The sequence below is a fragment of the Macrotis lagotis genome, chromosome 2 (assembly GCF_037893015.1).
Source record: "Macrotis lagotis isolate mMagLag1 chromosome 2, bilby.v1.9.chrom.fasta, whole genome shotgun sequence".
Taxonomy (NCBI): domain Eukaryota; kingdom Metazoa; phylum Chordata; class Mammalia; order Peramelemorphia; family Peramelidae; genus Macrotis; species Macrotis lagotis.
Genome location: NC_133659.1, coordinates 266,208,514 through 266,222,469, shown reverse-complemented (window position 1 = coordinate 266,222,469; position 13,956 = coordinate 266,208,514). Strand labels below are relative to the sequence as shown.

Sequence of the window (13,956 nt, the reverse complement as noted above, 5' to 3'; positions counted from 1 at the left end):
GAAATTCCATTTAAAATAAGAGTAAACAACATTAAGTACTTAGGACTTTACCTCCCAAGATAAACTCAGAAATTGTATTGAGCTCTCCTCACCCAAATCAGGTCAGATCTAAATAATTGGAAAAATGTCAAATGCTCAAGGATAGATCGAGGAAATATAATAAAAATGATAATTCTAGCCAAATTAAATTACTTTTTCAGTGCCATACCAATCAAACTACCAAATAACTACCTTACCAAGCTAGAAAAAATAGTGACAAAATTCATCTGGAGCAACAAAAGGGCAAGAAAAGCAAGGGAACTGATGAAAAAAAAAATGTAAAGGAAGTTGCCCTAGCTCTTCCAGCTCTAAAACTATACTATAAAGCAGCAGTCATCAAAACTGCCTGATACTGCTTAAGAAACAGAGTAATGGATTAAGATAGGTTCAAAAGAAACTGCAGTAAATGACTACAACAATCTACTATTTGACAAACTCAAAGACATCAGCCTCTGGGATAAGAACTTGCTAGCTGACAAAAATTGATGGGAAAACTAGAAAATAGTATGGCAAAAACTAGGCATAGATTCACACCTCACACCCTATACCATAATAAGGTCAAAATGGGTACAGGATTTAGACATAAAGAGAGAAACCATAAATAAATTAATGGACCAAAAATACTCTATCTGATATGGAAAAGGGATAAATTTATGACTAAACAAGAATTAGAGCACATTATAAACTGCAAAATGAATTATTTTGACCATATTAAGTAAAAAAGTTTTTGCATGAATAAAATCAATACTGCCAAAATTAGAAGAAAAGGAGAAAGTTGGGAAACAATCATCACAACCAGGAGCTCCAAAATAAATAAATAAATAAATAAATAAATTTATTTATTTATTTATTTATTTATTTCTAAAATATATAGAGAATAGCATCAAATTTCTAAGATCACAAGTCATTCCCCAGTTCCAATCCTATATAAACTCTTTGGAAAAATAGGGAAAGATGGAACTCTGCCTAACTCTTTCTATCAAACCAATATGGTACTATTACCTAAACCAGGAAGAGTTAAAACAGAGAAAGAAAATTATAGACCTATTTCTCTGATGAATATGGATGCAAAAATCCTAAATAAAATCTTAGCAAAACAATTACAGCAAGTCATCACTAGGATAATACATTATGATCAAGTAGGATTTATTCCAGGAATGCAGGGTTGGTTCAATATTAGGAAAACTGGTAGTATACTCAATTATATCAACAACAAATGTATCAGAAATCATATGATCATATCAATAGATGCTGAAAAAGCTTTTGACAAAATACAGCATCCATTCCTATTAAAAACACTAGAGAGTGTAGGAATAAATGGACTGTTCCTTAGAATAATTAGCAATATCTATCTGAAACCATCAACAAACATTATATTCAATGGGGAGAGGCTAGAGGCATTTCCAATAAGATCGGGGTGAAACAAGGGTGGCCATTATCACCACTACTATTCAATATTGTATTAGAAATGTTAGCATCAGCAATTAGAGAAGAAAAAGTAATTAAAGGAATTAGAATTGGGAAGGAAAAGACAAAACTCTCACTCTTTGCAGATGACATGATGGTCTACCTAGAGAATCCCAAGAAATCATCTAAAAAACTACTGGAAACAGCAATTTTAGCAAAGTTGCAGGTTATAAAATAAACCTTCATACATCCTCAACTTTTCTATATATGTCCAGCAAGAAACAGCAGGAAGAGCTAAAAAGAGAAATCCCATTCAAAGTAACCTCAGACAATATAAAATATTTGGGAGTCTATTTGCCAAGACAGACTCAGAATCTTTTTGAAAATAATCATAAAACACTTCTCACACAAATTAAATTAGATTTAAATAACTGGGCAAATATCAACTGCTCATGGATAGGTAGAGCTAATATAATAAAAATGACAATTCTACCAAAACTAAACTATCTGTTTAGTGCCCTACCAATCAAAATTCCAAAAAATTACTTAAATGAGTTAGAAAAAATTGTAAGTACATTCATATGGAGAAATAAAAAGTCAAGAATTGCCAGGAGCTTAATGAAAAACAGTGCAAAAGAAGGTGGCTTACCCCTACCCGATCTAAAATTATATTATAAAGCATCAGTCATCAAAACTGTTTGGTATTGGCTAAGAAACACAGTGGTGGACCAGTGGAATAGACTAGGTGTAAAAGCAGGAGATGATTATAGTAAGCTGCTGTTTGATAAACCCAAAGAGTCTTGCCATTGGGATAAAAACTCCCTCTTTGATAAAAATTGCTGGGATAATTGGAAGTTAGTATGAAAGAAACTTAGACTAGACCAACACCTCACACCCTTTACCAAGATAAGATCCAAATGGTTACAGGACATAGACATAAAAAACAATACTATAAGCAAATTAGAAGATCAAGGACTAGTCTACCTGTCAGATCTATGGAAAGGGGAGCAGTTTGACTAAGGAAGAGTTGGAGAACATCACCAAAAACCAATTAGATGATTTCCATTACATTAAATTAAAAAGCTTTTGCACAGATAAAACCAAGGTAACCAAGTTCAAAAGAAATGTAATAAATTGGGAAACAATCTTTACAACTAATGATTCTGACAAAGGACTCATTTCTAAAATATACAGAGAACTGAGTCATATTTTTAAAACAAAAAGCCATTCCCCAATCGACAAATGGTCAGAGGATATGCAAAGGCAATTTACAGATGAGGAGATCAAAGTAATCCATAGCCATATGAAAAAAATGCTCTAAATCATTAATTATTAGAGAAATGCAAATTAAAGCTTCTCTGAGGTACCACCTCACACCTCTCAGATTGGCCAGTATGACCAGGAAGGATAATGATCATTGCTGGAAAGGATGTGGGAAATCTGGGACACTATTACACTGTTGGTGGAGCTGTGAACTCATCCAACCCTTCTGGAGAGCTAACTATGCCCAAAGGGCAACAAAAATGTGCATACCCTTTGACCCAGCAATACCACTACTGGGTCTATACCCTGAAGAGATGAAGAAAAAGGGTAAAAACATTACTTGTACAAAAATATTTATAGCAGCCCTGTTTGTGGTGGCAAAGAATTGGAAATCCAGTAAATGTCCTTCAATTGGGGAATAGCTTAGCAAACTGTGGTATATGTATGTCATGGAACACTATTGTTCTATTAGAAACCAAGGGGGATGGTATTTCAGGGAAACCTGGAGGGATTTGCATGAACTGATGCTGAGTGAGATGAGCAGAAACAGAAAAACACTGTTCAACCTTGAAGGACTTGCTCATTCCATCAGTGCAACGATCAGGAACAATTTTGGGCTGTCTGCAAAGGAGAGTACCATCTGTATCCAGATAAGGAGCTGTGGAGTTTGAACAAAGTGCAAGGACTATTCCCCTTAATTTCGAAAAAAAAAACAGATATCTTATTGTCTGATCTTGTTACCTCTTAGACTTCTCTTCTCTTTAAGGATATGATTTTTCTCTCATCACAAGAAATTTGGATCAAGGTACAACATGGAAACAAAGTAAAGACTGACAGAGTGCTTTCTGTGGGGGTGGGGGTGGGGGGAGGGAAGCAAGATTGGGGGAAAATTGTAAAACTCAAATAATATCTTTAATAAAAATAAATTAAAAAAATATATTGAAGAAGGAAAAAAAACCAAGTCATCCCCCAATTGATAAATGGTCAAAGGATACGAACAGTTTTCAAATGAAGAAATTAAAAGTTATATATAATCTTATGAAAAAATTCTCCAAATCACTGTTGATTAGAGAAATGCAAATTAAAACAATGAGGTATCATCTCACACCTATTGGCTTAGCCCACATGAGACAAAGGGAAAATGATCAATGTTGGAGAGTTTGTGAGAGGATTGGGACTTTGATGCATTGCTGGTGGAGTTGTGAAAGGATCCAACCTTTCTGGAGAGCAAAATGGAACTATGCCCAAAGAGCAATAAAAATGTTCACACCCTTTGACCAGCAATTCCAATTCTAGGACTATATCCAGAAGAAAATGTAAAAAAATGGGAAAAGTCCTACATGTTCCAAAATATTCATAGCAGTTCTTTTTGTTAGTGGCAAAGAATTGAATATTGATGGGATGTCCATCAATTGGGGAATGGCTGAACAAGTTATGGTACATGAACACCATGGAATATTAAATGGTCACTCTAGAAAAGCATGGCATGACTTACAGGATCTGATGCTGAGTGCAAGGAGTAGAACCAAGAGAACAATGAACATATCAACAGCATTATAAGATGAAAAACCTTGATGGAAGCAACTCCTCTGGACAGAGCTAGGACAACTGTATTTTACTGGTTATGGACTATATTATCCCCAACCAGAAGAAGAAAAACAAAAGAAAACATATAGAGAAAAAAAAACACCCCTTTCCAAATCTGATGGACATTTTATTATAAAAATTATCTCTTTCCCTTAATCCTAATTCCTCATGCCTAAAATTGCTAATTTGTAAATATGTATGTAAAATGCTAACCTGACTATTCCTTGCTGAGGGGAGGGGGGGGTGGGAAAGGAGGATGGAGGGAAATTTTGTAACATGGAAATAAGCATGTACAAATGGATAAAAATAAATTTAAAATTAAAAAAATCAAATACAAACTTCTGTTTAGCTCCTAAAGCCCTTCAAAACCTGATCCCAACCTCTCTTTCCAGTTTCACTGTGCATCACTCTCCTTCCTGCACCCTACAATCTTACAAACTTTCTCTCAGTTCCTAGCATACAAAGCTCTATCTCCTCTCTCCACAGGACTTTGCACTGTGGCCATCCTCCATGCGTGGAAGTCATTTTGTCCTCAACTCTGTCTTCATCCTTAAAAACAAAGCTCCAAATTCCCTCAAATGCCAAAGTTATGCCTTTACAAACTCCTCTATATTTTTATATTCATACTTCTTGAAAGCAGAAATTTTTTTCACTCATATCCTCAGCAACTAGTACATACTAAGGACTTAGTAAATACTTGACTGATTTAGTGATAATACTGGAGAGAACACAGCCGTAAGCTCCCAGAACTACTGCATTATTAGATTAAAGCTGCATTAGTTTTATGAAGCTGTCATAACTAGGATCCTAAGATTTTTAGAATTAGGAAGGACCTTTAGAGACCCCAATCACTTCATTTCTCAAGTGAAAAAATGGAATCCCAGAGAAGTTAAATGACTTGCCCAATGTCACACAGATGGCAGATACGGGATTCAAACCCAGGTCTTTTGACTCCAAATTCAGTTCTTTTTTCTAATATGTTATATATTATTTAACTTACAACGAACTAAAACCCCCAAGGCTTTTTCATGATTAACTATTAAGTCAAATTCTTCCCTGCTCACAAAATTGACTTGTACAGGTGACTATTTGAATCCATATGCAGGACTTATTTCATTTTTAAATGATTTAATCTAGCTTGGGTCCTTTGTTCTAGGCTTTTGAGATCTTTTGGAATCTAGTTTTAGCAATCAATCAATCAATATACATTTATTAAGGGTAAACTATGTGCAGGTACTGGAAGTACTTTTGTGACCCCATTTGAAGTTTTCTTGGCAAAGCCATTGGAGTACTTTGCCATTTCCTTTTCCAACTCATTTTATAGATGAGGAAACTTAGGCAAACCGGTGAAATGACTTGCCCAGAATCACACAGCTAGGAAGTGTTTAGGACAGATTTGAATTCATGAAGATGAGGCTTCAGCATTCTATCTACTACACCACTCAACTGCAGAAACAAGTTTTATATATATAATATATATATACATATATATTATATATATAATATATAAGATAAATAGGAGATAGATAAGAGAGAGAAAAGACACTAGACTAGAATTAAGAGGTGTTAAGAAGGTTTCCTACAGAAGATAGGATTTTAGTTAGGACTTAAAGTAAGTCAGGGAAGCAAATAGTTGAGAGAGGAGGAGGGATAGATTTTTAGGCATGAAGGACAGCCAGAAAAATATCCAGAGATGAGAGCTGGAGTTTGTGGAACTGAAAGGAGGATAATGTGAATGGAAGGAAGACTACATATTGGATAATTAGGTGTAGGAAAATGGGAAAAGTAGGAAGGACCTAGATTATGGAGGGCTTTGAATACCAAGCAGGGGATTTTATATTGTGTCAGAAATTCTGAAACCTCCTTTTCCAGAAACTGGTAAGAATTGAGAACAAATCATGGAAGGCATGGATGCTTTCATTTTCAACTTCTTCTGGATCAAGGTGGTTTAGATGAAAGTGATTTTGTCTTGAGCCACTTAACTGTAGGAGCCAAAACTACTGGGGGGAAGAGTAGCCATGAAAGATGATGGCAACAGGGGTGGCAAGGTGGCGCAGTGGATAGAGCACCAGCCCTGGAGTCAGGAGTACCTGAATTGAAATCCGGCCCCAGACACTTAATAATTACCTAGCTGTGTGGCCTTGGGCAAGCCACTTAACACCATTGCATTGCAAAAACTTAAAAAAAAAAGATGATGGCAACAGATCTTCAGCCTTGGTAATGGAGCAGAAGCTGGTGGAACACAAGTGGGTAAGAGCAAGAAGGAGAGATCAGTGTACTCTGGAGCAAAGACAATGGGTGTCCGTGGATGATGCTTCTCTCTGCACTGCTTTCCATAGTTCCTAGGAAGAGAGATTAGCCTTGCTTTCTCTCCCTGTGGCTGACTAAACCACTCATCTTTGGAAATTTTGTTGTGGTTGTTTTGGGCCTCAATTTAATTCCTATGATAGCTTCCCTAACTGTTAAACTGCATGTACTAGTGATCAATTATTGATCCACAATTAAGGGGGTGATTAGGTAAAAATCAGCAGATTGAAAATTATTGTACTGCCAGCATCCTCTAGCTGAGAGCACATAGTCCAAGAGAAAATTTACAGATTTATTTGAACCATGTCCCAATTCAGAAACAAAATGCTTACCTCAGTCTCTCTTTGCCACATGGCTGGGTTTGGAAAAAAAAAAAAAACTACTCTCCTAGAAAAGATAAGGGATATAACTAGAGAGAAAGCTGTGTCCTGAGGGAGAAATGCAACCCAGGAAAACTTTACCCATAAAATGGTAGGAGAGGTAAAGTAACTGAAAACTTAGCCTGCCTGTTTATCACCTTAGGGAGTACTGAAATACATTCTATTTTCTAAAGCCAGATATATCTTTGTTCAAGCCACTGTCTGGGACAGAGTCAAGAACCAAGATCTTACACAGGACTAAAGGACTTCTTTCTCATTATATCAATTTTTCATTAATAAACACTTTTTGAACATAGCTGTGATAATCAGCTATGAATGTAATTTTGAATCCTCTCTTGGACACATAGTCAGGGCAGATTCTTTTAACCCCAATTCCCTCCTCTGTAAAATGGAGATAATTACAGTATTCTAAATGGGTTCTTCCCATTGGGCTTTGCCTTAGGATACCAGAAATGTTTGGGATGCCACTATCATAGCATTCTCTTCCACAGCTTTAGGCTTGATGTGTCTTGTCTGGAGAAAATTCCTGAATCTGCAAATATCACCTTTGTCCATTAGTTCAATTTGACCTCAGCATTCAAACTCAAAGCCTTTAATCTACTTTTTCTTTAGTGTACATTAAGACCTTTATTCAAATGACTAACATTTGAGACAACTTCCATAAGATGAGTAAATTAGTGTCTTTAGACAGAGTCATATGACTTCATCTAGGTAGATCAAGTGATTCATATGATGTGCCAATGTAACTCCCCTTTGAATTGAAAGCCATACTCTTTTTTTCAAGTTGTTTTCTTGGTAAGGCAATGGGGTTAAGTGGCTAGCCCAAGGCCACACAGCTGGGTAATTATTAAGAGTCTGAGACCGAATTTCAATTCAGGTAATCCTGACTCCAGGGCCGGTGTTCTATCCACTGCATCACCTAGCCACCCCAAAAGCCATACTCTTAAAAGAAATCATGAAGGGTATGATTGTCCTGAATCATAACAGGCTTAAAATGTGTCTGTAAAAAATGTCACATTTTATAATGTATCAATTGACACTACTGTGCCAGGGGTGCACTGCTGTTAATACTCTGATTGGACCTGTCATTTCAGCTTGGAGGCAACTCCAGATGATGAACCTCTTCTTCCAAGCCCAACCAACTCCTCCTCTACAACTTATCTTCATAGATAGTTTTCCTGGGGCATGAAGAGGTTAAGTGATTTACTGAGGATCCCAGGACTAATAAGGGTCACATATGGGACTTGAAACTAACTCCTCTTGGCTCTGAAGTCTACCCTGAAGCCATATTAAGCTGCCTGTCTGTTATTTTTCAATATCGTTATTATTACTGTGATTGCTGTTGTAATTTCATATAAAATCACATTATTGTTTTCAGCTTGCTTAGTGCAATTCAGAGGCAGTCCTGGAACAAGTCATGCTCTTGTTCCTATTCATTTCCCATGGCTTGGAGATTGTATTTGGTATGATAACATCTGTTTAAAAAAAAAAGGTTGTCTTTCTTATGTTAAGTTGTTAGGTTCATTCTATTATGGGCATAGCTTGATCAACAAAAATACTCCAATTCTCTTATAGTTTATTGAGTGCCTTCTCAAAAATAAATGAAGTCTGTGTTTATAACACAAGTATTTGTTTTCCATCAGTTCGTGAAAGATCATGGACTTCTAATGTTAAATCTAGCCACCAGATAATAATTTACTAGTGCAAAATTTTTGCTTCTTCCAATGATGTGCAGTTCTAATTTCTTTACAAAGTATACATTTATCATTATTATTTTATTATTATATAGTTATTCAACCCATGTTTCTTTGTCTTGTACAAAGATGTCCTAAGAGACTGTCAAGAGTCTATCTGAAGCTGAGATACATTCTATCTACAGCATTTCTTTGATTTGACAAAAGATTCACTGACAAAAGAATATGAGGAAAGTTTGGCAAAACTGCCAGCCTAGGTTCCACGTGAGAACCCCGCCACCACCACCTTGGAATTTCATGATGGATTGGCTCTAAACTTGCTAATCTTTGTGCTCCAATAACTACTTTTTTTAACAAATATTTTTACTCGTTTACTGTATGCCAGGAAATATAAAACTGGGGCATTCGATCTCTGGCTTCTGGCACTCCTGCTGTTCTTCAAGATTCCCAAAAGATTCTCAAAGGCAGTTCTGTAATCACAGTCACAACTTCTTTAAAAACACTTGACTATGATTCATCTGGCCTGGAGAAATGAGATAAAATAGATATGTAGTCTTTTATTATTCCATTCTATGGATGTGCAAAGCTGATGGACAGCTGAGAATATAATTATAAAAATAATAATAATAGTTACATTTATATAGTACTTGAATGTATGCAAAATGCTTTATGAATATCTCAGATGGTTTTTATCATAGGAAATGGATCCTCAAAGAGGCCAGATATAAGACAAGGATCACTCTCTAGACTAGGGTTCTGAACTTTTTTGTATCATGGAACCCCTTCTCAGAATAAAATTTTAAAAGTATAAAATAAATAGGATTACAAAGGAAACCAATTATACTGAAATAGAGTTATCGAGTTTTAAAAAATATTCCTAAAAACAAATTCATGGTCCCTAGGCTAAGAATTTCTGATTTAGACCATAGAGTGCATCAAAGTGAAACAATCAAACAGATGTTAACTGTAAAAGCAAGAGACAGTTGGAAACTTTCATAGAATCAAAGAGCCCCAAACTTGGAAGAAATTTGAAAGATCACCTTTTTCTGCACCTGACTGCATAACCCCAAGATGTGGCTACATAACTTCATTTGAACAGTGGAACCTGTTAATTCCATAATTATGGATAGTTATAATTAACAAAAAGTTTCTCCTTTTATAAAGTATAAATCTAGCTATATAATACCTATTTTTTGTATTTTGAAGTTGATTTTTGAACCAAAATGGAAGACTATACATTTAAGCTTATTAAATGATATGTAAATTAAAGTTCAACATTCTAGTCTACAGAAATCTTATTGGATGGCAACTGTCATCTAATGTTTTTGCTATCCCTCACAACTTAAGTCATCTGTGAATATGAAAACTTTAATGTTTACACCTTCATTCAAGTCATTCATAAAAATATTGAATAGAAGAGAACTAAGGAAAGTTTCCTGGAGCACTCTCCTGGAGCCTCTGATCATGTTGACAATGAATTATTAATGATTGCCCTTCAGGTCCAGTTCAGCCACTTTTCAATAATATCCAACTCTCCCAGATCCCATTTGAGGTTTTCTTGGTAACAGAACTGGAGTGGTTTGCTATTTCCTTCTCCAGCTCATTTGAAAACTGAGGCAAGCAGGATTAAGTGACCTGCCCAGGGTCACACAGCTAGTAAGTATCAGAGGTCAGATTTGACCTCAGAAAGATAAGTTTTCCTGACTCCAGATCCAACACTCTATGCACTGCACCACCTAGGTGCCCCAAGAAAGTGACTGTCTCTTAACTGGATGAACGATACATCTTTAGTTAGTCAAACATTATAAATCTCATATTGGAAATAAGAGACCTGTAGGTTCTTTATAACAGCATTTAAGAAAATAAACTATTTTGTTTTTTGAATTTGTACCCCCAGTACCTAGCATACTTCTTGGTACACTGTAGATATTTAATAAATGTTTGCTGATGAATGATTATGAGATACTCTCTGAAGTACATCTTCAGGATCATAAGATTTGCCAGATACAGCATAGGCCTGTAAGTTTCTTGAAAATTATAAAATAACTGTATATCATAATAAAGCTAACACCTAATGACTTTTGACTTCATTCTAAAAATTATCCCTGTGTGTTTGGAGGGTAAAGAGAATCCTATGTGGTGAATAAATGCTGGGGTCAAAAGACACCTGGAAGAGATCTCTGAGAGAGAGAGAGAGAGAGAGAGAGAGAGAGAGAGAGAGAGAGAGAGAGAATGGGGTTTAGGACAGTTAAGATTAAACTATAGTCTATTTATATTACCTGGAGTCTGAAGAAGGTATCACTGTGAATAGACCTCACTCACCCTTTTTCTTTAATTTTCCTTGATTTAGGGTACAGGTATGACTATTCCCAGTATATTTATTCTTAGCTACTTGAAATACTAAGATTTTCAAGGTACTTAATCATTTCCATTTTATTAACAGTTTGTTCCTTCTTTAGTGGTCACAATTCCTTTAAGACAAATCTTGGAAAATCAAACCAAATAATTTTTGTAATTACAGGATTTATTTGCTGTGATTATTATCAGGAACTGCCTAGCTCCCTGGCCTCATTCTCCTATATCTAGGTGAATTTCCTTATCTCCCTTTATGTATTTATATCTACTTAGACTTTGAAACTAGTTCTTGTCCTGAATAAGAAGGATATAAGGAACTCAGAAGTTGATTAGATCAGTATCAAATGTTTCTCTTGTTGCTGTTGGCATTTCTCTTGGAGTCAGGAGAACAAAAGTTTGAATCAGCCTCAGACACTTGACACTAACTGTGTCACCTTTGGCAAATCACTTAACCCTGATTGCCCTGAAACCAGGGTCATCTCCAGTCATTCTGATTCCTATCTGGCCACTGGACTCAGATAAGTCTAGAGGAGAAAGTGAGGCTGGTGACTTAGCACAGCCCCCCCTCACTCAATTCTAATTCATGTGCTTGTCATGACATCACCACCCTGATGTCATGCATGGCCTTCTTCAAGAATGAAGGACAGGGGCGCCTAGGTGGCACAGTGGATAGAGCACCGGCCTTGGAATCAGGAGTCCCTGAGTTCAAATCCGGCCTCAGACGCTTAATGATTACCTAGCCGTGTGGCCTTGGGCAAGCCACTTAACACCCTTGCCTTGCAAAAACTAAAAAAAAAAAAAAAAAAAATGAAGGACAAACATGGTCATCATCATCACCTTGGCCTTAAGTCTTGATCCTTTATTCTCACTGGTTTATTCTTTTATTGATTACTGTTTCCCCTCTGTCTCTTGACACATGTGATTTTCATTCTTCCTACATCTTAATTCTGTTGCTGACTTTGTGTCTACTCTCACCCCAATCTGTACTTGATCTACTAGTCATTTTCTTGCTCTATCACTGGACCTTTCCCCATACAACCTTGTAAAGTCCTGTTTAGGTGAGTAATTTTAGGAAGGATGTTGATAGGCTAGAGAGGAGACCATACAGAATAGTAAAACACCCTGAGATAAGCCACAAGCATTGAATATATGAAAGCTTCATGGGGAAAAAAGACTAAAATTGTCCTACCTAGCCCCAAGAGCAGGATGAGGAAGTTTCAGCTTTTCTAGCCTTTATCTCTTTATTGAGATCTAGTTCCAGGTCACCAACTGCCTGCTGGGCATTTCCATTTCAAACTTGATATATCCCATACCAAATTCATTTATCTTTTCCCCTAAACCTATGATTCCTCTTAACTTCTGTACATTTTTTTGGTTAGGTTTTTGCAAGGCAAATGGGGTTAAGTAGCTTGCCCAAGGCCACTCGGCTAGGTAATCATTAAGCGTCTGAGGCCGGATTTGAACTCAGGTACTCCTGACTCCAAGGCCGGTGCTCTATCCACTGCGACACCTAGTTGCCCCACCTTCTGTATATCTTTAAAGAGAACTATCATTCTTTCAGTAACCCAGGTTCACAATCTGTCAGTTTTCTTTGATTCTTTGCTCTCTCTCACTCTCCTAATCCAACCATTCTTGTACATTCTACTTCCACAGTTTAGTAGGCCTCCTCTTCTTTCCATTTACATAGCCAGCACCCTAATTCAAGTCTATTTACCTGATGAGAGGAATAGGGAGAATATAAGAGAACTAGCTAATTCAGGAGCCTCCTAACTAACTAGTCTTCCTTCCTCCACTCTCAATTCTCTAGGCCATCTCCCATAGAGTTGCACAATGACACTAGCACAGGTCTGCTCATGCCACTCTCTGGCCAAAATACAAGTTGTCTTCTAGGATAAAACATAAACTCCTCCATTAGGCATTTAAAGTCCTTATGTTTTACCCTAAATTTCCATGGGGATAATCCATGACTCCTTTGACCCTCTACCTTCTGCTTACACACCTTAGCACAGGCTGACATTCCTTGAATCTGGAATGCTCTTCCTCTTCCCTTCCACTGCCAACTCCTGCAAGAGACATTTCCTGATTCCCATAGCTGTTACGAGTTCATCATTTGCCTGAAATGACATTTTTTGATTTACTTATCAATGTACATATTATTAAGTAAACTCATTCAGGGCAGGGATAGTAAAATTTTGATCTTTGGATTCATTCCCAGCACTTAATACAGTATTACATAGCAGACACTTAAACATTTATTGCATTTGATCTAGGAGTAGTCAATTCATCAATCAATATATCAGTTGACAGGCATTTATTAAGCTTTGTGTCATACACTGTGCTGGGGGAAAGAGATAAAAAGACTGAAATAATTCTAATATGAAAGGAACCCCCATCCTCCCAGGGGAGACCAGGCCATGGATTAAGAATAAGAAGAATAACTATAAAGCTAATGGAAAACAAGGAGTTAAATATGGGGGGGGGGAGACATAGAGAGTTGGGCCCAGAAATTGGGAAAAATCAAGAAAAACTTCAGATACAAAGTGGGGTTTTGAGTTTCATCTTTAAGGAAAGGAGGCATTCTCTGAGGCAAAGGTACAAAGGAAGTAAGATCCAGGCAAGGGAAATAGTCAAGGAAGAGTCTGGAGATGGAGATTGAGGGGAAGGTTCTCTAGGGGATGGGAGGGAGGGGTTGGGGACTGCATCTGGGAGAGGCTTAAGGTATGGGGACCAGTTAGGGGACTTCTGCAACAGTCCTGGCAGATATTAAAGACTGTGTGAGGAGAGAGAAGAGATTTGTGAGTCATTTGCAGAAATATATAATTAAGCCATTGAGAGGTATGAATCTTCCAAATGAAAGGGGGGGGGGAGGAAGGGAAAGGAGGAAAAGAGAGAAGAATGATGGGAGGGGAGGGGAGGGGAGGGGA

At 36.9% G+C, this 13,956-nt stretch overlaps 1 protein-coding gene across 8 annotated transcripts in view; it reads right to left on the bottom strand.

Annotated features, from left to right (window-relative positions):
- The window catches only part of KCNMB4 (potassium calcium-activated channel subfamily M regulatory beta subunit 4), a 171,076-nt gene that overhangs the window by 138,631 nt on the left and 18,489 nt on the right, over window positions 1–13,956 (bottom strand). Inside the window, exons 4-5 of one of the 8 annotated variants that reach the window (XM_074226148.1) lie at window positions 13,032–13,146; window positions 5,833–9,200 (exon numbers count right to left, since the gene is read on the bottom strand). The exons of 6 other annotated variants lie outside the window; for them this stretch is intronic. In XM_074226148.1, the coding sequence (XP_074082249.1) occupies window positions 13,033–13,146 (114 nt within the window). In that variant the 3' untranslated portion in view covers window positions 5,833–9,200; window position 13,032. Of the gene's footprint in view, window positions 1–5,832; window positions 9,201–13,031; window positions 13,147–13,956 lie in introns of those variants that run through there. One more of the 8 variants, XM_074226149.1, reaches the window with a different exon arrangement.